General features: G+C 37.6%; 1 protein-coding gene across 1 annotated transcript in view; it reads left to right on the top strand.

Annotated features, from left to right (window-relative positions):
* SNTG2 (syntrophin gamma 2) overlaps nt 1-26,316 on the top strand; it is a 180,557-nt gene that overhangs the window by 129,580 nt on the left and 24,661 nt on the right. Inside the window, exons 10-13 of the mRNA XM_054383622.1 lie at nt 7,338-7,467; nt 15,496-15,534; nt 20,888-21,004; nt 25,253-25,324. Coding sequence (XP_054239597.1) covers nt 7,338-7,467; nt 15,496-15,534; nt 20,888-21,004; nt 25,253-25,324 — 358 coding nt within the window. The remainder of the gene's footprint in view (nt 1-7,337; nt 7,468-15,495; nt 15,535-20,887; nt 21,005-25,252; nt 25,325-26,316) is intronic.

The raw sequence follows: 26,316 nt of genomic DNA, 5'->3' as shown, positions 1-26,316 counted from the left end.
CATTTTCTGTTATTTTTCATTTTTTTAATTGAATGCTATTTACCTTTTAGTTTGTGTTAATGAGAGAATTGTATAGTTGATGCTTCAACAGGGATTCCAAGTCACCTGCTACCAGGAGTTTCATGTGTTCATTTCTTGATCTGTGCTAGATGTGTTAGCCCTTTTGTGGAACAACTTGAAAATCCACTTGAAAAGTGGATTTATAGTAAGACAGTTAGGCTGCTTTAACTTAGAGCAATTAGTCTCCTGAATCTGCTGGCAACTCCTCTCCCAAACTTTGTGTTAAAACATCATAGGTGAAAAAATAAATTACGAATTGTCCAGAAAACTTTTAAGTTCTTCTACAGTCTGAATTCTTAATTCTATTTTATTTAGTCTCGCTTCCTCCATTGCTTTTATCATTGCTACTACAGCTGATCAGTTCATATGGTCTAGTCCTTCCCAATCTATCACAAGCCTTCAACCACTGAAGGGTAAGAAGTTCACCTGTAAATTAACTGAACAGGTCTCTGTTTGGATGTTTATATCAATTCATCACCAATTTATCATCAGTGTTCTTCAAATTAAAGGATAAGTTGAAGAAGATACAACATTTAAATCTCTGAGTTCAGTTATCACCCTCACAGTTTGAAGCGGTTTCACTCCTGTTCTGTGCACTGCATGCATTAGATGGAGCAATCCCAATGGATTACTGTTCCCAAATAAGCAGTGTGTACATTTTGAGAATTAGTTGAAGTAATGCACCTTCTGAAACCGAGTCTGTCTGAAATTGAGTTAATTTTCTTCATAGAAGCCCATACAGGGCTGTGTCTTGGGTTATGACTAAAATACTAACACACCAATATTTTGGTTGTTGCTGTTCAATGCTTGCACAACATTAAGGCTTTCTCTTTTTCCTGTTCTGTTCCCACTCAATGAGAAGTTGGGAAAGTGCATGACCTAAACTTCTGAATTAACCAAATTGATATCCCTTGCCATGTAATTTCATGCTAAGCAGTAAAAACGGGGAAGAGGGGGTTTGGAGGGAGCTAGTCATTGCTTGGAGAATGACTGGGTATCGTTCTGCTGGCAAGAGATGGTGAGTGGTTGCCTTTGCAAACATCACTTGGTTTGTGTGTTGCTTTGTTGGAATTTTTTCCTCTTCCCTTTGCTCATTAAACTATCTTAATTCCAACCCATGAGTTTTCTTTTACTATTCTTTCTTCTGTACCACTGGAGAGGAGTAGGGGTTGAATTGCACTGTGGATGCTTAGCTGCTGGCCCAGGGCCAATGCATCGCATAGATATAGATATATATTCTTGTAAGGATTGGGGAGCTTAGTGCTTTCAGTTTCAGTCTTGGAAAGACATACTCTCTTGTTATGCCTTCCACTGACACATATATTTAGTATATACAGCAGTCCTTTTTTATGGGTGAGTGGTTTGGTTTCTTTTTTTTTTTTCCCATTTTGTTGTAAACACTCTAAAGGACAATTACATTGTTCCACAAAGCATATCCTATAGTTCTACTAAACGGTCCTTGACTGTTTTTGTAAACCAACAGAAACATCTATATGAGCATTAAAGGAATCCCATCTTGAGAATTACTGTGGGTGAGGTGTTTCCCATGTTCTTTTTCCTGAGGTGTTTGTTTTTCCTGAGGGACACCAGACTGCTCTTATCCTGTTCTCTCTACATCTGAAATTTGTGTACCTAGTTTTACTATTATCCCACTTGTATCCTTCTGTTTACATGTCTCTATGTTCATATCAGCATAAATTACAACATTTGTCTTCAGTAATTGCTCTCTAAAATCCGGTGTCTGCGCTGCGTGAAATCAAGCTTACAAGCAGGTACAACTATAAATGTTTGTATCAGTCTCGGTAACAATCCTCCTTTTGACCATATCTACGCATCTTTGTTCCCTGTCACATTTAAGCCATCAGTCTAAAGTGATTTGAATGAGTTCATGACAATTCCCCTGAATGCCTCACAGATCCTTCTGACCAATTTGCTCATTTTGCCATTCTCTGGGCATTTGCTTGTAGCCTCTTGGCGTACGGTGGTAGGCAGCGTGTCTGCTTTTTTAATCCATGAGTGTATGTCATCCTTGTAACTTTGTCTCCCTCATGGGTTTTGTCATAACTTTCTTTTGTTAAAATGCTTCATTGTATTTTATTGTCTTGGTTACATCAGTTAGTCTTGAGAAGATGTACTGTTAACAGAAGAGCCAGATGACTTTTGAGGTCTGTGTTGATGTGATATTTGAACTATATTCCATAGTTTCACATGCACATCTGTGTGCCTCTTCCATGGACTACATGAAAGGTTTTTTATCTCTATTCCCTCCCTGAATTAAATTCAGAGAAGTCCGTACCATTCTTCTCATCAGAATTATTTAATTGACATTGCCTTGTAACTACACAAAATGGTATGGCTTGTGAAAAGATGCTGAAAGCATTATGATAATTTTGCTGTTACAGGTAATGTGTGCTCTACTTTCTCAATTCTTCTTTTCCATGCTAGAAAAAGCTGAGCTGAAATTCTTTCATTTGTCTTCAGCTGACTTAGTATATTTTGTTACTAAAATCAATCACAGACTGATTATTTTAATATCTAGTATTATATATTCTAGGTACAGTATCTGTAAATCCAACTGCTCTTGCTATTCTGATGTGGTAAAGTGCTGTCAGCCAGTCTGGATGTCCTCTCTGACCTCATTCACTTTTCTCCATTATGTTCAAGATTGCTTTATGTTTTCAGCATTCCTTTTCTGGTGGTGCAAAAAAGCTTTGCCTTTCAGATAAACTTAGAAACAAGAAAAGTTTGTCATGAGGTCTAGCAGAATTTGATGTGTTACTGAAGAACATTTTGTGGCCTTCATTTTTAAAAAATAGAGTATTATAATATATGTCATGTCAGCACATGACAACCTTGATAAATTTTTTGGACATGTTTTCAATTAGAAACATTCTATAGCATTGTCTGTTAGACTGTAGTATACTATTAGTGTAGTTTCTATTCTGATACAATCAGATTAGGCTATATTACATCCTCTGTGGTTAAACTATGCACTGTACTAACCTTTGTACTTCCTTTGAGTTCTCCAGTAACTTCTGCAAAAAGGTTATACTTTTAGCTTGTGTCATGAGATAGCCAGGGACACCTCTATCTTTTTTCAAAAGGTCACAGAATCACAGAATGTTAGGGTTTGGAAGGTAACACCGGAGATCATCTTGTCCAACTCTCCTGCCAGAGCAGGTTCACCTAGAGCAGGTTGCACAGGAGTGTCCAAGCAGGCTTTGATTGCCTTCATAGGTGGAGACTCCACCACCTCTCTGGGCAGCCTGTTCCCAGTGCTCTACCATCCCTCAAAGTAAAGAAGCTCCTCCTCGGGTGTAGTAGTGTTACTTGCTGTTTTTATTTTTAGCTGTAGTGTTTTAGGATTTGAGACTTGAGGCTTCCTTTGGCACTTAAGGAATGTTAACACCATGGGGATTTTTTAATTTTACATAGTTGAAAAGTGACATTCATTTTCAAAGGCTTTTAGACCTGATAGCAATGTAATAAAATCAATGTATTTCACTGTGGAAAATGTTTGTGGTTTCTGCCATGCTGATAAGTTGGAGACCTATCCTACACAGTTAGAATAAAAGATCATCACTGAATATTGATTCTTAGAGATTAAGATGGGTTTGGTACCTGTTCCATATGTGAAAAATGAGACAAAATGTTGTGGTCAGAAATTAGACATACTTTTGGATGCAATATACTTGCAGTCCAAAAGTGTGTCAAAAAACAGTGACATGAAAATGAAGGAAATCTTTTTCTTTGCCTCAAAGGCAATATATTCACATATTATATATACATAAATATGTGAATATTATTTGTTAATATTCATATATTAAATGCATCTCTTTAATTATGTTCAGTAGTGTGAAACCAACATAACGAGATTTTTTTTTTTTTTAGTATTTTATCTTCATGGTATTTAGCTTTCAGTTTTAAAATCTGTTCTGTGACTAAGTAGACAAGCAAGAATCAAGAATTGCCATTCTTGTCAGGATATGTGTACTTGAGAACCATTTTTGCTTTCCCCCAGAGACCATGTGTTGCTCTGGAAAATTGGTGTGACAGCTCTTCACTCTTGTTTTTCCTAGTGAAGACTATCCCTTAGAAGTCAGTAGAGTGGATCACTCCATGGCATATTGCCAGTAAGGAGAAGAAAAGCAAAATAAATTGTGTCCCCCAAACAAGACAAACTCTCTGGGAATTGTTTGTATCAATATTACTACTGAGTTGAAAGAATTACTTTTTCTTTTCTTTTTGGAAAAGTTGAGACTTACTGTGTCTTGTGCTTGCTGATGACATACTAAAGTCTAGTCCACCAGGATTAGCTCAGCAAGGCTCTGCCACCAGATGCCTTCAATAAATGAATGCCTCAGGATAAATAGCCTTGAGTTTCTACAGCAGATATGCCTGTTTCCCACTAACTTTGACACCAAAACATGGAAAAAAAAATTCTGGAATGAGCTGAACATATTGGAAGTATGTGAAGCTCATTACTTAGTTCTATTGCTGTTATTTTACAAAATACCTTTGTTCAAGAAGTGCCAATTTTCAGAGGAGTGATGGGGGAAAAAACTTGATTTGCACTGTTTTGTCTTATCAATAATAAGCCTAATCCTATGATCAAGCTATATTGCTCTTTCCTCAGAAGGCAGAGTGTATTTATTTAGATTTCAAAGAAATCCACAACATTAATAAATGTAACTCAAGCACATGGACATCTATTTTTCTGTAATAAACATGCCTGAATTTCACAGACAGTATAAATTGGATATTTAAACCATGTGGAGAATTTAACATCTTGAAATAATCTTTGCATATACTTTAAACACAAAGATGCTAATGATCTCTGTAGTAATGACAGGGATTTATTGCTGGGAGTTACAGACTTTCCTCATGCCAAAAGACTTCAAGAGCTTGAACCTCAACTAGCATTACAGTGTCAGGCAGTCCAGTAGTTGTTATCCAAATCTAATACTTATGTAAAAAAAACTTCCTTGAGACACTTATGTAGATTAAAGCCATTGACATGTCAAATCATCTCTGAAGACATCATTAAGGTAAATCCAGAATTTTGGTATAATCTGCCCTATTGCTACTACCATATTTCAAATTATGAAAAATTGGTTCATTTTTATAATAAAACTTGTATTTTTTAATCTTGATTACCTGTGTTGGTTTAATTGGTTGTTAGCTGAGGAATTGTTTTCTGTGATATTTTATCAGCCACTTGTATAACTTTGTGCCACTTAGCTGAGGTATTCGTATACAAACTTTTATTCATCTACTCAAGTTGAGCTAGTATCTAGACACCCTGTGGATTCAATGGAGAGCACATACAGTTTCTTGGCTTTCTTAAATGCTCTGGATTATCCTCTCTCTGTGTGTAAAGATTCTAGCATCTTAGCTTTGATATTTGAATTTATCTAAGTTAGGCATTGTGAATAGCTTCTCTTCATGGCACTGTATTACGTCTATGCTCCATTCTGTATCAATGCATAGAGATCTTCTCTGTCTTGGTGGGATGTTGAAGAAATCATAACATAAGTCATTCCATTATGGCACTGTTAGGATCTTTGTCAGAGTTGTAGGTGGGAGGAACACTATGCTTGAAAAGTGATTATTCCACTCAGTTTACCAGAAGAAAATAAAAGGATTTGTTTTGACCTTTTCTTTCTTTCTGAAGAGATCAAACAGATTTTCTGAAATGAAAGTGACACAGAATTGTGCCCTTGTCATCAGCTTTTATTAGTTACCACAATAATTCAATCATGAAAGGAAAATAAGCAAATCAACCGATATATGTTCAAGTCTTCAGGCCAAGAAAGTTATTTTGCAAAGAGCAAATACAACACTTTACAACTCCTTTAGCACTGAAGCATATCAGCTGATATATATCTGCTAGGACACTTTGTCTATTCAATATTATGTGTGATGGGTATTTTACATGACCCTTACTAGCAAGTATGTAGATTCCAGTATTCATGTTCACCATCAAAATGCCTACAAATGACAAATGTTAGGTTAATAACTTTTTCACTAAATCAGGAATTAATAACTGCTTATTAACTTCTGTGTGTCATTTTGAATGCTCATGTTGGCATGTATCATATATTATACACCAGAGGACTTCACCTTACATCAGAGAATCCCAGGAAAACCCAGCAATTTCATGGATCAGTATTCTCAATTCAATAGTTTCATTTCTTCTAGGTTAATACCAAAAAGATAGCAATATAGCATATAAGTATAAAGCTCTAATTTGTAAATGTAGTAGGTAGCAGTGGTATTCTCTATATTGTACACAAAACAAGTACATGTGCAATCACTGAAATACTTAAAAATCTCTTTCACAATAGTATGTTGAATCATAGAATCAGTTCAGGTGGTAAAGACCTTTGAGATCAAGTGCAACCATTGTCTAATTCTACCAAGCCTGGTGCAAAACCCATGCCCCTCAGCACCACATCTCTGCCTCTTCTAAACACCTGCAGGGATGGGGATTTAATCACCTCCCTGGGGGACAAAATCCAGTCTTTTGGAACCCACCCTTTTCAGGGAAGAAGTTTCTGCTAATCTCCAACCTAAACCTCCCCTGGTGCAACTTGAGGCCATTTTCTCTCATCCAACCCCTAGCATTCTATTCTATGATATGTAGAAAATGTAAGAAATTAAAGCCAGAGATGGCAGTTTGTAGCTTAATACATTCTTAGTAAATGAAACCAAAATGCGATAAAAGAAATAGATTTTCACAGAATTACAGAATCAATAAGGTTGGAAAAGACCTCAAAGATCATCGAGTCCAACCTGTCACCCAAGACCTCATGATTACTAAACTATGGCACCAAGTGCCACATCCAATCCCCTCTTGAACACCTCCAGGGATGGTGACTCCACCACCTCTCTGGGCAGCACATTCCAACGGCTAAAAACTCTCTCCATGAAGAACTTTCTCCATGGAGAAAAAAAAAAAAGTTAAAGAAAATCTAATACATATTTCCTAAATGCACTACTTGAAGTTCCATAATGATGAACATAATTTGCATACTCATGAGGAGTAAATGATCAGCACATAGATACACTGGTATAGAGAAAATATATTTTGCATGTGGTGCTCCTGGAACTGCCCATTATTATCTTCCTTCTTGTTGCCTTTCTTTTGATCTGTAAAGTTCAGACTCAAAACTTCTCAAAAGACATAAAAAAAATCACTGAAACACTGAGAAATATTGGGCAGTTTCAGCAAATTGACATATCTTCCTTTACGGATATATTTCTTCTTACTGCAGATCTAACGCATTTGAAGTGCTGGCACTCGATGGAGTTAGTACTGGGATACTTCAGTTTTATACAGCCCAGGAGAGTGCTGACTGGCTGAGAGCAATATCAACTAACATCAGTGATTTGACACTTCAAAATGTATGTTACTTTCTGCATATTTTCTTGTCTGTGCTATTGTAAAACTATTTCTAATTTTCCAAAGGTACAAAATAAGTCACAGTTAAGATACCACACATCAAACGCATGTTTTTGGGGAGGAGGAGGAGAAAGGAAAGAGCAGGGAGAGGTAATCTGGTCAATGAAAAGAACAAGGAGGTTTTCAAAACTTATGGTGGTATTATAGAACAGAGAAAATCAGACTGCATTTATTATTTTAAAGAATTTTTTAAAGCAAAATACTTTCTGGTCATTTCACAGAGCTTTAGATATGAGCAAATACTTAATTTTTCCTTTTTTGTATTGGATTTCAACCAAAATCCTTGGTCAAAACAGATTATAATTTGAATTTATTTTTCTGGTTTTCAAAAATTTGATTGCAATAGTTCATTTATCCTGATTGTTGGGGTATTTTTACATTCAATTGCTTAAGCAATATTTTTGACAAAATTGAACGTTTTTTCTTGTGATGAATTCTATAGTAATATTCTTTTTATTTAGTAACTTACATGATTTATAAGCTATTATTACATGGCAATTGTAAGACAGCAATTCAAATTATTCAGCAAATTTCATAACTTCTCTGTGACTAGCAAAAAAGTATGTAGCAATATTTTTAGAGTAATTCCAGTTTATAGTTACTGAGCCAAATTCTTTTGCTTTTGAAAGAAATCCATTTTATAAAACTTCCTCCAAGGATATAGGTGAATAAGATAATAGTAAGTGGCCTTAAATGTAGTATTCTAGAAGTCTTTTTTCAAATGTACTATCTGCAGTAGCACGTGTCCTGACATAATAGAATCATGGAATGGTTTTGGTTGGAAAAGACCTTTAAGATCATTGAGTCCAACCATTATCTAATTCTCCCAAGTCTGATGCTAAACACCCTTCAACACCACATCTCTGTGTCTTTGAAACACATCCAGGTGTGGGGATTCAACCACCTCCCTGAGGGAGACTGTTCCGTTCTTTAAGAACGCTTTCAATGAAGAAGTTTCTTCTAATATCCAATCTAAACCTCCCCTGGTTCAACTTGAGGCCATTTACTCTCATCCTATAATCTGCTACTAGGAAGAATAAATAACCCCAGTTCTGTCAGCTGCTTCTCACAAGACCTGTTCAGTATCTTTGCCCTTCTCTGGACATGCTCCAGTACCTCAGTGTCTTTCTTGTAGTGAGGACCCTAAAACGGAACCGGTTCTCAATGTGTGGCCTTGCCAGTGCTGAGTACATCGGGGCAATCACTTCTCTGATCCTGCTTGTAGCATATCTTCACTCTGTTGTGACCTGTCTGCAATAATATGTTATTATGTACCGAGTACTGGTTCTTAATGAGATACAGAGTAAACTGTGCATGGATCATATGAGAAGCGATTACAGTTTTTGCTTGGACTTAATGCTTTACAGGTTTTGCCAGATGTGTAGGCTGTGGTGCAACTGGAAAATTCCATTCAGAGCATTATTTCAATTACAGACTGTCAGAACAGGAGATGTTGTAATCAGTGAGAATGTTTTTTGTTGCAACCAGTATGTTGGACCAGGACTGTGAGGCTGTAAGGCTGGAGTGCAACTAAAGCACACAGCAAGAAGAAGGCTGGAGCATGCACTTGCTCTCTGGGTGGCCAGAGAACCAACAGCCAGAGTGCTTTGGGACTTTGGATTAGTTTTCTTGAAAATTCATTTTGAATGTTCTGTTATACCCTCATTGTTCTACCTTTGTTCTACCTTTCACAAAATTATTCTTCTCTTATACTGAAATTGATGTTAGGGAATGGATCTGTAGGTCCTCAGAGGTTTTTCATGATTATTTGCTTCTCCACTTCCGTGGAGTGTCCTCTCCATTCTCCAGTAGGACCTGAAGACGGTTTTGGTTGAGAGATTATTTGAGATAATTCCTTATCTGTTTAAGGGGTTAGTTTCTTCAGTCCTTGCTGACTTCAAGTTCAATTGCTTCTGCAAATATTTAAACTATTCATGCCTTGTTCTCCGCTATGCCATCATCTCTGTACCTAAATTAATTGTTAGATAAGTGGCTACAATGGACCTGCTTGCTGATACTATTGGCATAAAGAATGTCAGCATTCTCACCTGATCTATTACTAAGCATTTCAGCAATACTTTCCACTGTTCACTTTTTTTGCTTCTGCACATTTTTGGATCTTGTGCTGATACTTGTTTCTTGACTTCAGCATCTTTTCCTGCATCTTAGTCATTCTTACTTCATCTGTGCCTGTTGGTGCTATTCTTATATACATGCACTGTCATATACATTTGTATATAAGTTTGGATAATTTCTTCTAGAATTTTTGTTTCTAAAGAGCTCCTGATACATAGTAATTTTTTCTTACAGTGCACCCTATCTTTCATGTATCACTTTATCTTAACATGCTTTATTTTGCTGTTTTTCCCTAATCCAGTCTCATTCATCTACTGGCAGCTCTTTGTCAGATCTCCTGCTGATACCAGAAGACAATCCTAATATAGACAGTACAAAAATAGCTCTGCCACAATGTGACACTTCTGCTGGTGTCAGACTCTGCTTCTGAAGTACTGAAACATCTAACTTCTGTGCAAAGGCAAGCTCTCTGTGCTTGTAAGGGAGGAATCATCTTCCAATAATGAAGATGTCAGAGATTGTCACTGCCTAAGAATGCTTCTTCTGGATGTTAGCATGTCTAATATGTGTTACTTGGTAGATGAGAAATGACTCTGATACTAGCTTGGAGATAGTTCTTATAAGACATAGGAGCAGAGGGAGTACTGCAACATGGAGAAAGATGTAAAGGTGTTTTTTCAACCTTCCTTAGTTATACATACCTTGTATCCCTAACTCATAAAATCTCCTATTAACAGTCAGCTTTGCAGGCAGGATGGATTACATTCTTTTTTCTTTCCCCTAAGTACCCTTGTCCCAAACTATTCATCGCTTTGTTCGTATTCTTGTTTTTCTCATACTTTTCTAGCAGCATGAAACTTCCCTACCATCTTCTTTTGTGATTCAATCCCAAATCTTCTCAATGTTCTCAAAGCTCTTCACATCTCCTTTTAGCAGAAATAAATAGAGATGAATCAGCACATCTCTTTTATTTCTTAGCACACCTCTCTTCTCACAGGAGGAGGTACAGTTGAAGAAATTGAGGGGAGAGAGGGAGCAGAAACTGACATTGAAACTGCCATGATAAAACAAGCACAGGAAACAAGTTGATCTGTGTGTGCTTCTTGCTGCTCCTGTTCTTAATTTGTTCAGCTAGAGGGTTCTTTGTAGACTGAAGTAGCAATGATATGCTGGAGATGTTTTTGGGTTTTTTGGGGGGACAAAGTTCTTCAGAGTAACTTACTTCTCTCTGTTTTCCACCATTCAGATAGCTAGCTATTAAATATGTGCAGCTTTTCTCATGGATCTTAAGTGTTTTCATGCCGTCATGATCAGTAGAATCATCTAAAGGTAATGCTGCCAGTTCATTTATATTATAAAGACTTATTACTTATATTTACAACTTCCTCTAGGGTTTTTCTCCCCCTCTGTATATTCTAATTGTGTTATTAAAAGAAATTTTAAGAAAAACACCACCAACCAAACAAACAACCCCTCCCCAACAAAATCTAAAACCTAATAAAATACTATTTCATGAGCATGTAGGAGAACAAGTTAAGATGCAGTTATTCCACTTTAAACATTGTGAATCATTCCAGCAGTTTCATTGGAGGATTGTAGAAACTTAAAATTTGGCTTCAAATATTTAAATCTGGATTATTAATCCAGATCATATTTTTGTCTTTGATAGCTTTGATAGCTGTTATTCTGTGTAATGACATATAAAATCATCTGTCATTCTTTTATACCTTTGTGTACATACATATCCAAGTTATACTCCCTTTATCAGTGAAGTGAAGTTTCTGTTTGAATAGGGAGAGACATATTAAATATGAGCTTTGAAAACACATATTAAGAAAGCAAGAGAATAAAGAAGTTACTGTTTTCTTTACACAGCAGAATGTGGGGTAGATGGAAACAATATCCTTGTGTCTGTTCCCAGGGTGAAAGCATATGATAATATTTCTTAGCTGCTGTATGTGTTTTGTTTTGTGGTTGTCTTTAAACTCAAACATTTTCATCTGGAAGTACTACAGAGGTTGAGGTTATATTGGGGAAGTCAGTAAGGGTAGGAATCTCATCATTTAAATTTAGCCAAGGAACACACAATGTGCATAAGATTCTCTAATAGCCAGGTGTATAATAAGTGTCTGTCAAGATCCTTTCCCCTATTCCCTGTCTGGAAAGAGAATATAGATATATTAGCTATGTAATGATTTCCTTTATGGCTTGCCAAAGTTAAGTGAGATAAATCCCAGCTTGGGAGATTTAGAGTTAGGTATATGGTTCTGAATCATTTCTACCCCATTTTGTTCCTTCCCTGTTTGTATTCATTTAGAACAGAGTGCAGGGATTGCAATTGCTTCATAGTTCCTTTTCCAAGTTGCCTGCAGGCTTTGCAGGTCCAGGTTTTTGGTTCTAGTTCCCCTGCTGTCTCCAACCCCCATTACTGTGCTGCAGTGCTGAAAGCTCAGGCACTGCCAGCAAGGTGTAGCATCTTCCATTTATATTCCTCTCTCTCTGCACCAGCTGTAGAGTCATCTGCCAGGTGACATGGAGAGTGCATACTTCTGTCACTTCAACCTCATGATGTAGGGATGTAATGCGGTGCAGAAGGAATCTTTCTTCTCCCCCCAGTTTCATCAAGGCTGCAGCCATCTGTGCTTTGAATAAGGAAGGAGATGAAGCTGTGCAGTGAATAACTGTGGAGTCCAAAGCATTCTTCCCTGTTGCCCTTACCATTAGGAAGCTGGATTACTTATGAGGATGATCTTTGCAATACCCTCATTCTGCAAAGAACCTGTATGGCTAGTCTCACACACATTTTTCCAGGAACGTCTAAGCACAATAAAATAAGTTGGATAACATTTTTTTTTTCCTAGCGTAGAGTAAGCTTAAGTAGCTTGACTCAACCAAAAAAGAGGGTAAAAGGAGACAGAATCCTAGCTAACCCTGTTTACTTGCCATGCTTTATACTGTAGTGATCTTATTATTGAGCATGTCTTTTGCTGCCTGCAAGAAAATAGTATTTTTTATGTGTATGACACAGCTTCTGCAGTTACCTTGTCTATGTATTTGTGTTTGAAGCACTGGAGAAAAGTTAGAGCTGAGTCTCGGCAGGGTGTGACGGCTTTCCTGTTGACCTTAGAGTATTCCAGGTGCCTTTTCGCTGTGTCCTGCACAATTGCTCTGGATTAAGCCTATTACCAAAACAGACTGGTGAGGTCTGCTACCTTCTGCAGCACTAAGCATGTCACCAGTTTGTTTTATCCAAGTCACAGAATGGGATTCTTGAATTCCTGTTGGTTTGTTACTGTTGGGAGCCTAAGAGCACTGAGAAGCTCTGCCACCTCTTCCCACTCCCAACATGCTACTGGCCACCACTGGTGTGGTACAGCCCATGTAGCCTGGAGTCAGACTGCTGTAGGCAGATGTCTGTGGAAGAACTGTGAGGAACGTTGCTGGGGGCCCCTCATCCATTTGGCAGCTGTATGTCAGGTCCATCCTCAGTAATGGTCCTCATTTGTGTTATGGTGCAGGTGCCAGCACCTGTAAGCTATGACCTGCCTCTGTTGTGTTCTCATTCCACCTCTGTGGTGTCAGGGAGGTGATAGGGAGCATTTCAGAGTCCATCCAATGGGCTGGCAGGGTCTCCCAGCACTCTGCTCAAGGTGACAGCTGAGTCTGGCAGATGCCACAGGATCTCAGCAGCTCTGGCCACCTTGTCCTCACAACCGCAGTAACTCTGAGCAGCACACCTGCACCGTTTGACCACACTTCTCAATTCAAACATGAGCATATGTGGAAGAGGGAGCCCTAATGGTTAGGACTGAATAGCGAGCTCCTACAGCCCTGAGCCTTGTTATCACCCTGTGTCCATGTAGTGAGGGCTTCTTCTGTCATCCTGTGCTCCTCCACATTGCATTTTGCCCTGCGGTGACTTTTTTTTATGGTTGTAGATAATTCGCTCTGAGCAGAATAATGACTTGATTGCCATTTATTAGTTAGAAGAGTGCCTGTGTACACATGCACACTTTATATGCTTTATATACCTGTACATTTTATGTATCATTGCATCCCACACCTGTACTTTGCCAAAACCAAGGAGGCAATATTCTCCTGGTCATTAGATGTTTGTTTTATGGATAAACAAGCTGTAGTGCAGATCCAAGACAAGTTCAGAGAAACCTTGACAAATACTGAGAGGCTTGTCATTAGCTTAGCACAGAAGCAAAGAGTGACAGGGGAGGGAAGGGATCTCTGGGGATCATCTAGTCCAACCTCCCTGCAAAGAGCCTTGTCTGGGTATGCTGCATCTGGCTGGGATGGAGGTAACTGTCTTCATAGCAACCATATATTGTTGTGGTTTGTATTTTGTGGCTAAAACAGTGTTAGTAACACATCAATGTGTGGCTGTTGCTGAATACTGCTTCTACAGCATCAAGACTTTGATTTTTTCTTTTTTTTTTTTTTTTTTTGTTATCTCACTCTGACACACTCCATCCTTTCATCAAGGGATGAGCAAGTAATTAGCAAGGGACCCAGCTGGACAAAACTGATGTTCCATACCATATAATATTGTGCTCAGTGGAAGAAGTGACATAGTGGACAAAGGCGAGTTTGTCTTCTAAGGTGGCTGTTGCTTGGAGACTGGTTGAGCATCAGTCTGCTTCTGGGAGGCAGTGAGTGATGCCTTTATGTCACTTATTTTCCTACTTCCTTCACTCTGTCTTGACCAGTGAGTTTTCTTGCTTTTGCTCTTCTTCTCTCACCCTTCCTGTTGGGAAGGAGGTAGGGAACAATCAGCTGTGTGGGTGCTCCGCTGCTGGCTAGAGTCAACACATCACAACAGGCAATGTCATCACCATGTTTACTGAGCTGCGTGGCTGTGGACATGTTCTGCTTCCAAAGATTACCCACAGATCTGATTTTACAAATCTGGAATGGCCAGGACATGAGCCCTGAATTTCTTAAGCTCTTTTCCTGTAGCTTTTGTCGATTCCCCTGTGCAAAGCTAGAGCTTTTGGCCAAGTTTCTATCACAAGCCTTTCATTTGTTATAAAACAGAGGTTTTGATTATTAGATCTTTTGGAAGTACTCGTCATCTGTAGGACAGTTTGCAGCATGATTCTACAATATAGGGGAGTCTGTCCTTCTATTCTTACTTTTTCTGTCTAGATTCTGTATTACTGCACTTACTAATATTGCTGTTTAAAGAAGTGTTTCACTTTAAGGGTATATGTTTGACCACCACTCATCTATGCAAACTATGACTGCCAAAAATAGCCAAAATCAATAAAACATTTCAGTAGATGAACAAACAGTAAGAAGAAAGAGATGTAAGTTTTTCTTGAAGAATAAAAGGAAAGCCTAAACAATATTCCTTTAATCTGTAAATACATTTTACAGTCTGAGACCTTCATTTCACAAGTACTTAATCATTTTGGTTGGAAAAGACCTTTGAGGTCCAACTATTATCTAACTCTACCAAGTCTGGTGCTAATGCATGTTCCTCAGCACCACATCTCTGCATCTTTTAAGCACCTCTTGGGATGGGGATTAAATTACATACCTCATTTATAGATCTGCTTAAGCAATTGTTTCACTGAAACCCAAGTGAGGTTTATACAGTACAGTATACTATTTTCACTCAGAGTGGAGCAGTTAAATTCATAAATGCAAATCTTTATATGAAGGATTTAATGGAATCCATGATAAAAGACTTTTCATCTTTTGAGTCCTCACTGCTGTATGTTTAGTGTAATAGTAAAAGTCTAATATTTAAGCACTAAATGATTTAATTTCTTATGATTTGGAAGTATTAATACAGTTTTTAATAAGTCAATGCTAATTATATTACAGAGGCTTCTCAGCATCTTAGTAACTCTGTGTATTATACCATCTCTCTTTCATAGATGAAAATGGCAAATAAATGCTGTTCTCCCTCAGACCAGGTAAGACTTCCATTATATTGTCCAGCATTTTTAGTTCTTGTCATTGTGATAAGTTGCAAAATTTGTAGAGCATACATACATGTTTAGTCAGTTTTAAAATTCTAAACCCAAGTTTTCTATGGTTTGAAATTCTGAAGTTACCTACTTAATATAGCAGATTCTTACTAATCCACAGTAATGAGTAGAATCCTCCCCTGTAGACGTAAAAAGGGAATTCAATGTAGCCATGAAACAAATGAGAGTAGAGCAATGGAACTCACAACCGGGTCTTGGAAAGTGTGATGTATGTTTGCATGCAATATTGAAGCAGTAACTGTGACAAGTTAACTCTGTATTCACCTCACATATAGTGCACTGATAGACAAGAAGTGTACTGCTAATCCAATCTTATTTATACCTGTTATGCTGTGTAGACTATATTTCCCATGACTGTCTAGGACTTCTGGAGCTCAGCAGCTTGATGTGTTGTGCTCCTACTAGCCAAATGTCCTGAAGGCCTAAATGAGTTTAGTGCATTGGGAATTATTCTCACTTCTCGTAACACTGAAAAAAAGAAATTTACTTTGTGAAATATAATAGCATTTTCCAGGCTAATTGTGTAATTCTGGGAAGCACTTTGAAGCTTGCAATATAAAAGTAATGAGTTTCACTCACATGTGCTTTCATTGCATCAGTCTGGCTTGGAATCATTACTCAAGAACAGAGCCCAATCCCTTCTTTTTCTAAAAATGCTGGGTTTGTAGATTGTAAAAGTGCAAATGAGGCAAGATGTCTTTTGTAGTCTCTTACTGCAGAAATTTATTAAGGAATTTTAATGTAGATGTCAAAGACCAAGTCAAAAGATTTTCTATATTGGAATCAAATACACATTTACAAGTTTCACAGCTTGTGTATTCTTTCATAAACATTTACTAGTTTGACAGCCTGTGTATTCTTTCAAATGTCACCATTTTGTCATCTTATCTGTAAAAAGTAGTTGGATATTTATAGATTTTTCTAGAAGTTATTGAAAATATTGCAACATTGACATTTTCTTACACAAGGGGGTCAGTACTTTGGAAAAAAACATACCTGAGCAATCTCTGTTCTACAGACTGTGGGACTGTCCTTGAACTACTGCCCTTGGGAATTGTTAAAAGAGATCTAGTTATCTCCATATATATCTGAGTGCAACCACTGAAGCTGTCTCCAAGTACATATGTAACCTGTGTAGATGACAGAGCACACAGCATCTACACCCTGAATGCTTTTAGAGCACATTGGTGCCCACCAAGGAGAGGGGGATTGAACCAGGTTTTAAAATATTATATTGAGTGTGGAGGATGTTTACAGTCACTGTTCTTCAAATATTGTAATTTTGTCTTCTGCTTTATCCAACTTATTATAGTACTCTGGAGACTAGAAAGCACTTGACTCTGTGTTATCAGTAGACACTTAGGTTTGGGATTCAGTTTTCCAAAAGATCCACAATGCTGGATTGCTCTATATTTGTTTATGAAACAATAACTTAGGCAATTCTCTGTACAGAAAAACCATACAGAGAAAAATAAGGTTTTGTTATTTTGTTTGCTGGGTAATTTTTTGTGTTTTTAATATGAATATGAATATTTCCTGTCCTCCACTAAACCAACACAGTTTCTTAACAGAAATAGGAAAATATTGATCAGATAGATCCTGCATTTGGGTCAGGGCAATCCCAAGCACAGGGAATACAGGCTGTGCAGAGAATGGATATAGAGCAGTTTTGATGAGAAAGACTTGGGGGTGCTGGTTGATGAGATCAACATGTTTGCAGAAACATGTTTGCAGTCCAGAAAGCCAACCGTATCCTGGACCACATGAAAAGAAGCATAACCAGCAGGTCGATGGAGGAAATTCTCCTCCTCTACTCTGCCCTTTCAAGACACTCTTGGAGTACTGTGTCCAGCTCTGGAGCCCCCAGCACAAGAAGGACATGGAAGAGTTAGGGAAGGTCCAGAGGAGGGCCATGAAGATGATTAGAGGGCTGGAGCAGCTCTCCTGAAGACCGGCTGAGAGAGTTGGGCTTGTTCAGCCTGGAGAAGATAAGGCCCCCGGGAGACCTTAGATCATCCTTCCAATATTTGAAGGGGGTCTACAGTACAGCTTGAGAGGGACATTTTATAAAGGCATGTAGTGAAAGGACAAGAGGTAATGGCTTCAAACTGGAAGAAGCTGGATTTAGATTAGACATTAAGAAGAAATTCTTCACCACAAAGGTGATGAGGCACTGGAGCAGGTTACCCAAAAATTTATAGAGATTCCAATCCTGGAAGTGATAGAAGCCAGGTTGGATGAGTCCCTTGAGCAGCCTAGTCTAGTAGGGAGTGTCCCTGCCTGTGGCAGGAGGGGTTCGAACTAAATGATATTTAAGATTCCTTCCAACTCAAACCATTCTGCAATTCCATTATATCAGTATATTAATTAAGACTATGTTTTTTTTTCTTGTGATGCTGTATTAACAGATTTTTTTCAACTTTCTATGATATACGTTCCTTTGTTTGTTTTCATTTTTGCAGTGCCCTCTTCATTAAGCTATAAAGGAAAACATACAGAAAATGAAATCTAGACAGAAAGATTCTGAAAGCATAGCAAGGGATAGTGCCAGGAAGGCCAGGACACAAATTAAGATGCAACCAGCAAGAGGTAGACCAGTAACAAAAATCTACTCTCTAAGTGCACTAATAGCAGCAAGACAAAGCAAAATATTTGTGTTCTACTCAGCTATCAGAGGTCAGCCTTCACTGAGAAGATCAACAGCAAAAGATGGTTATTGCAAATAATACTAGCAAAACCCAATAAAATCTCAGATTAAAACACAAAGGGAGATTTTGGTAGTATGTCAGCATTAAAATGCCTGGTGATATTTGAAAAACTGGTCCATGTAATCTCAGAGCTATTATCAAGATATTTCAGGGAATTTGTGCCTGCTAGGTGGTATATCAAAAGATTAGGAAAGGGCAAATATCATGAGTGTTAATGGAAAGAGAACCTGAAGAATTAGAGACTAGACAATTTGACTTCAATCTCTAGAAAGAAATTTGAAATAAACAACCAAAATATTTGTATGCAGCTGTGAGATAAAAAAGGAATTACTGCCCCGAAGGATTTCTCCAGAGTAAATAGTGACAATCAGTCTAATTTCTTCGTGTGGTAGTATAGCACATTTTATGAATGGGTGACAGGCAGTTGCTGCAACATGTCTTGATTCCAGTAAGATTTTTGACATTTCTTGACATTAAAATATTTTAAGTATTATATGGATTTGATCCTAGAGACTTTGTTGGATAATCCAATAATAGGTATAAATGGTTCACTTTCAAAATTGACATATTGACTAGAAGTCTTCAAAAGGTCTGTCCTGGATCCAGTTTCCTTCAATACTTCCTTTATGGTGTGTTAGCAAAAGCAGGCTTCCTAGTTTTGCAGATATGAAGCTTTAAAATGTGGTGTTAGACATAAGAATGGTCTTGACAGGTTGAAGAATGAGTCTGAAACACAGGATGAAGCCAATATATGTGAGAAATCAAGTATATGGGGGAAACAACTGGGCAAGTTGTTACTAGAAACAACAGTGACTGAAGGGGCTGGGGCTGTTTAGTTTGAAAAAGAGGAGGCTGAGGGGAGACCTCATCACTCTCTACAACTACCTGAAAGGATGTTGTGGAGAGGCTGGTGCTGGTCTCTTTTCACAAGTAATCAGCGATAGAAGAGGGAATGGCCTCAAGCTGCAATTGGGTAGGTTTAGACTAGACATTACGAAAAATTTTTTAGGGCAAAGTGTGGTAAGGCGTTGGACTGTGCTGCCCAGGGAGGTGATTGAGTCACCAACCCTGGATGTGTTTCAAGGTCATTTGGATGTGGTGCTTAGGGATACGGATTAGGAGTGAACCTTGTAGAGTAGGGTTATTGGTTGGACTTGGTGATCTTGAGGGTCTTTTCCAACCTGTTTTCTGTTATCCTGTGAAAATACTTGAAAATTATCTGGGGATATGAATTCTGTTAGGAAAGTTTGATCCATCCTCCTTTACTTTGCCAGGACCTAGAAAGGTCATCCCAGATCATAGAATTGTTATGGTTGGAAAAGACCTTTAAGATCGTTGAGTCCAACCATTATCTAACTCGACCAAGTCTGATGATAAACCGTGCTCAAAACCACATCTCTGCTTCTTTGGAACACTTCCAGACACAGGTATTCAACCACCTCCCTGGGGAACCAATCTTTGAAAACCTTTTTAGTCAAGGAAGATTCTTCTAATGTCCAATCTAAACTTCCCCTGGTGCAACTTTAGGCCATTTTCTCTCCTATCGCTTGTTACTAGGGAGAAGAGACCAATCCCCACCTGACTCCTTTCAGGGAGTTGTAGAGACTAAAACCCCAGTTCCCTGAGCCTCTCCACACAAGACTTGTTCTTCAGACCCTTCATCAGCTTTGTTGCCCTTCCCTGGTCCTGTACCTACACTTCACTCTTGTAGTGAGAGTCCCAAATCTAGTTGATATACAATGGAAACCATTAAGGTAATGCATGCAAACTTTTGGCATTTTGTTAGTGACTTGTTTTATCTCCTCATAATGAATGATATTAATTTCGTGCCTACTGGAAGTTTTGGAAAGTGTACTGGAACATGTTAGAAACTTAATAATACATCCATGATGTGTGGGTAATTTTTTCAGATGTGTGGATAATTTGGATGTGTGGATAAAGTGGTGCAGTTTCAAATAGCAATTTCAAGTTGATGATGCAATATTAAGGTAAAGTTGTGTAACAAATCAGTTAGACATCTAATTCTACAAGAACCTAAATCATCATGAGATAAAGAGTATATACACAAAATATATGAAGTCTAGAAGATGATCATGACAGAGACACTTGGTTAAGTGTGGTAAGCATAAAGACAGCTCATAAATATGAGAGCTCAGATTTATATGGTGATTTGGTCAAATGTATTTCTTTAGAGGTATATGTAACAGAAATTTCAGTAGGTAGATAATATAGGAGCATGGCTTTTATGAACTGCTGGCTGGAGTACTTTAGCATGCCTAGGTATTCTGCTTCAAGTTAGAGTCTGCTGAGATATATAGGTGGCTTTTTAAATGGTAGCTATTTCAGACAAGATTTAGACAATCTCTACTGTAAGCCTCTTCAAGAACTTCTGGCACACTGGCATGATACACTTCCAAGAATATGGGAGTAGTGGGAAGGCAAATATGAAGAAGTGGATGTTGCATCCTGTTCCCATATGACCACTCTTCATTGTGGAAATGACCTATTCGTCTGTCTCTTATGCTCTTCTGAAAAACAGAGCTTTAATTCTCACTTATTGTTTTTTACAGATCATACACATGGGATGGGTAAATGAGAGACTTGATGGAATTGATTCATCACAGCTCTACAAATCCAAATTTCTAGCGCTGAAGGGTTCTTCCTTTTACATTTTCAGCACTCCACCGGTAAAACAATACTACATTGTGACAGTTTGTAAATGGAAACCTGTTTGTTATGTTTGTTTTCCTTACCAAATGAAGTTGTTAGCTGAGATTTCAATAGAGGCTAAATACATAGATGCCACTGAATTTCAATAAGCTTCAGATATTAAACCTCTTTCAAGGTCCTGTGAAAATATTTTCATACTTGAGTAGTTCTAAGAATTCTAATGGGGTAGAAGTGGTTTATTTTTAAAGTTGTCCAGTTTGTGTTTTTCCTTCTCATTAATTAGGCTAAATATTTCTTTCCTCATTTATTCTACAGTATTTTCTAGATGTAATAGGTTGGTAGTTACTCTGTTTTCTCGAAGACAAGATATGTTACGGTTCATACTGTTAGTAGATACTTGTGGATTGTGCACACAGGAAAGGAACTGAATAGTTGCAGGGAATCCAATGCCAAATGTTCAGTTTGCAGAAATTACATCATGTTGCTTTGATAATTGACAGAGCTAGGAAAAAGGATTCCAAGATGACCTCTTTGCAATCCCTGCCCCACCCCCCTAAAAAAAACCCCAAAGATTAAATTAGAAATGAGCTGTGAAATTCTAAACTCTTTAAAAGCGATCCATGCCTACCACATGGTATTGTTTTATCCTTCTGTTTTTTCTCCAGAGGGTGTTTGCTTTGAACAAATCAAAAATAATAAAATGTGGAATTAGAATGCAATTGTTTCATTGTACAAGTTGGTCATGGTTCTGCTCAGAAGGTGATCAGTCTACCAATTTTATCAGCTGATCCAAAGCAAATCTGATTCTTAACATGCGTACCATTTGCAAATCCTTTGGAAAATACATACTCTTCAAACCTTAATTATGAACCTCAGAGAGAAGAAATCAGTAGCATTTTCTCTCTCCAAATCAAAATTCTAAATCAAATTATTCCTATTAATTTCAGGCATTTTTAAATGGCCAATAGTATTATATTTTAAATGATGCAACAAATCTGAGAAAAGTGTTTTTTGTTTCCCCCTCTAAACAATTATTCATCTATATGTTAAGTCAAGAAACTAAAATTTGATTAAATTACTACAATCCAATTAAAATGCAAAAAGAATACAAAGATATTAAACAAATTAATAACACACTACATGCATGTTTCTCCTTTATAAATTTTGATTATTATTTTCAGACCAGTTTTTGAAAAAACATTTTTGATATAATTAGAACTATCAATCTACATGATACTAATTGGAGCTAAATTACTTCATTTATCATGTTTGGCAGTCTGCAGTGAACAGAAAAGTGAGAATGAATGTTTGGTAGCACTCATACTGTGTTTCCTGTACATCTACTACACTCTGTTTCTTCACAATTGTTTTGTAGAAAGAGTAGCTTTAAGAACAACAATAAAACAAACAAACAAAAAAAAACCCAAAAAAAACAAGGGGACCCCTTTGGTCATTGTGTATTCAGATATACCAGTAAATCATAAAACCTGTTGACCAGTTTTCTTCCTATTTAATCATTCCCCAGATGTTTTATGTCAGAGAAAAAAATTAAACCAGGAATTTGGCAATTTTCAGCAACCACCCACCTGGAGAATTCAAACCTGGACCTAAAGCCACATTTTGGAAACTGCTTATCAGTGTCCTGAGGGCACCTCAAGCCATGGCTGTCCATGATCCCCTTCCTTAGGGTTCCCTTCACCCTTTCCACAATCCATGACACCATTGCAACTGCCCCATGGCTGTCAGCCTCTGCTTCAGCAATGCAGCAGGACTTATCTCCAGCTTCCCATACCCCCATCCTACCCAGCCATGGCTCCCAAAAAGCCAGGTCTATCCACAGATCCATGTTCAAGACCAACCTCTGCTCACCTCTTTCCCCAGGGAGTTAACTGGTGCTCATAGCAAGGGCAACCCAAACAGTCCAAAAGGGATATTACACACTGTGAAACATCATGTTCAGCAATAAAAACCAGGAATTTGTTCTTCAAAAGTAGCCACTGCTTGCAGACTGGCTGTGCATTGGTCTGCTTGGAGAAGGCAGGGTACAATCACCTTTGCATCAGCTGGTTTTTTTCCCTCTTTCCGTTGTGTCTGTAGCGTGACTCACATGTTTTCCTCATTTTTGGTATTCCTTTCCTCTTCCCTACACCACTGCAGGGACACACAGAGTTAGCAAATGACTGTGTGGGTGCTTAGCTGTTGGACGAGGTCATTCCACAGCAGAATGATAGGATAGAATCATAGAATCATTAAGGCTGGAAAAGACCTCTAAGATCAAGTCCAACCATGAACCCAACACCATCATGCCCACTAAACCGTGTGCCTAAGCATTGTGTTTACTAAGGGGGGTTGTTAACAACTCCAGGAACGGTCACTCCACCGCCTCCCTGGGCAGCCTGTTCCAATGCTTGACCACTCTTTCAGGGTGCCCTGACCTGATAGACCCTTCCCTGCCAGACTCCAGGGGAGCTCCCATGGCACCTGGAAAGCCACCAATCCAGACTGTGCCCTGACACAGGTTCTCTGCCACATGTCCTAGCTCTGTAGCTGGAAGCACAGGTCCCCATGCAAAGCCGTGCGTGGAGCTGGTTCACTTTTTTCTGCTATGTTAAGTGAAACATTAAAGAATTAATTGTTTTATCCCAGAAGTACAGATATATTAACTTGCTTGATATAGACTCTTGATGAGTCTAATCTGTTTTGTTTTTTTTTTTTTCCCAGAGATTTTTCTATGATGTGATTGCTGTTTGTATGCAGAGCTGATGTAGTGTATTGGTGTATCGCTGTAGTTTGGACAGTGTAGATAACCTACAAGTCATGCAGTTATCTTTAGTTGTAATGACCTTACACATAAATTTACAACTACTGCTTAAACCATCTGGTACAATTTCTACTCTTTATTTTATTTCATTGTGTATAAAAGATGATATGAATGTAAATACAGCTGCTAACTTTCATAAGACTGGAAAACAGTCACCCAGAGGCAAAAATAAAGAAAATAGTGTAAAATGTGTATATTATAATATGAAAGAAATTACTATGACAAGTAATATTCTATTTATGCTCTGTTTCAATAATATCTCAGATGGTGTTTCCAAAAATGTAAAAGCTTCACTATAGAAGTAAATATCAAGAACAGTGTGATTAACAGAAAATGGGCTTTCTGCATCCCTAAAGAGTTTAATCTGACTGGGTTTAACAAATATACAGATTTCATTTGCTGTATTTTAGATTGCTGTGTTAGAATTGTGGCATGTTTCTGAAAACTGTGTATGTACAAAATACCACTGAACAAATGGAAATTATTCTTATGTCGATGTGCAAGCATTATTTTACTGTATTCTAAAAGCATCTTATACCTTCTCATCAATTTTCAGATCTTCAGAAGGTTCTGAATTCATATCCCCCAAGAAATTTGGAAGACAATATTGAAAATTTCATTCAAAAACCAAACTATTTTTTATGCCACTGAAAATGAAAAAAAAAACCCAACAAAACAAACCCACAGGAATTTTTAAAATAGTATTTTCAAAACAGATATGGTTTTTGTGTAAGGGAGGATTGTACTGGTTGATTTTTCTTCCTTGTAGTTCAGTGTAGTTTTTAATTTGAGTCTTCCAGTAACTAGACCTTTGGAGCTTGTGTTATCCTTAATTACAAAACTACCTTTTTCAACACAGTTAAAAGCTGTTCATATGAAAGCAGCTAAGCAATCACTGCATGTGCTGCTTATAGTTTTAAGAAAAGCAATAAATACAAGAATAATGTGAAAGTAACAGAAGTAATTCCACCTTTGAAAACCAATGCAGAGAGGAAAAGCTTGCATACTGTAATTAGCATTAGTAGTGCTTTGAATGTTAGAAAGTACTGCTGTATAAGTTCTAACAACTTGTATTGTAATTTGCATTATATGTAGCATCAATGTAATATATTATGAAAGAGATGGCAATGAGTTGCAGGGCATAGACTTGACCATGGATGCTTTTGGTGAACTTTACACACAAGTATTTATTGATTTTGTTCATGTATTTCCTAGGACCTGATTGCTCTTTAGAGTCTGCTTTGGGCCATCAATTTTGAGTTGATTTGATCATCTTTAGGCTTATACTGTATCACAATCTCAGGAGCTGAACACTATTTTGACAGTCTTTTCTATTTAGAGCATCCAATAGAATAATTATGCATGAAATCTTTATAATTTTTCTCATCCGTCCATGATTTTAGAATAAAGAATGTGTTTTTAATATTTTCTTTTGATGCTATAGGTAAGCACACTAGACTGGGTGCGAGCTGAAAAAATCTACAACCTCTGTGAGGTTCTATTTAAAATTCACAAGGTAGGTTTCTTAATGATTACAATGATGCTATTTGGTAAAGAAAGCTTGCCTTTTCCTTTTAATAAGCTGAAGTCAACCATAACTAAGAGTAGGTAACATCAAAATAGTTCATCTGTTGTTAAAAAAATCCTATGTGTAATTGATAGTGCATTGGCTCTGCAAGTGTAAGAGAATATGGAAAACAGATTAATAGAATCATAGAATCGTTTTGGTTGGAAAAGACCTTTGAGATTATTTAGTCCAATTAATGTCAAGTTCTGCAAGTGATTAAGTTCTAAGTGAGCAAGTTCCTAAAATGCTTCCATGGTGAAGAAAATATTAGGTGTTAGACCTGGTTGTATGAAGTATGAGTGAGACATACAGCTTGGCATAATGAAGCTGGATATTGTTTTTTCTGAAGTCAGATTTTTAAGTGAATGGAGATAAGGAATGCTTTCACTGTAGCTCCTGAATCTGTATGAAGGTACTTTAATATCACTGCTTGGAAGTATAAAATTATGTCCTCATCATGTGTAATTTGCAAATACTATAGTAGGTTTTTATCATACAAGGGGCAATATGATGCATTTATGTGCCAGGGAATTCTTCACTTTTTTTCCCCCACAACCTAAAAACAGTGTCAGGTTTGGGTTTGATTTTTTTAACTTCTCCCAAGCAAAGATTATGGGAAAAACATTAGCACTCTGTTTAACTAAATATCTGACAGAAGTTACTTTCTTAGAAGTTGCATCAGGTAGATTAATTTAGTGGTCTACCATCTATTTAAAAGCCACTTTGCAGGTAAGGTAAGGCTAGGTGAGAGCCTGCTTGCCTGAAAGAGCAAAGAAAAGGGGCAAACCCCTCCCACTCCACCCCACACAAAATCCCACAGACAAATAAGTTGAAAAAATAGTCTTTTCAGATGAAATGCTGTTTCACTGAAAAATTGCAGACCAACTTTAGTTCTTACTAACTGCTCTCTTCTTTGCTGTTTTTCCTTTAACTATTTTACT

This window comes from Indicator indicator, chromosome 9 (assembly GCF_027791375.1).
Source record: "Indicator indicator isolate 239-I01 chromosome 9, UM_Iind_1.1, whole genome shotgun sequence".
Lineage (NCBI taxonomy): Eukaryota > Metazoa > Chordata > Aves > Piciformes > Indicatoridae > Indicator > Indicator indicator.
The sequence above is the reverse complement of the archived record's forward strand: the minus strand, read 5'-3'. Positions and strand labels throughout refer to the sequence as shown.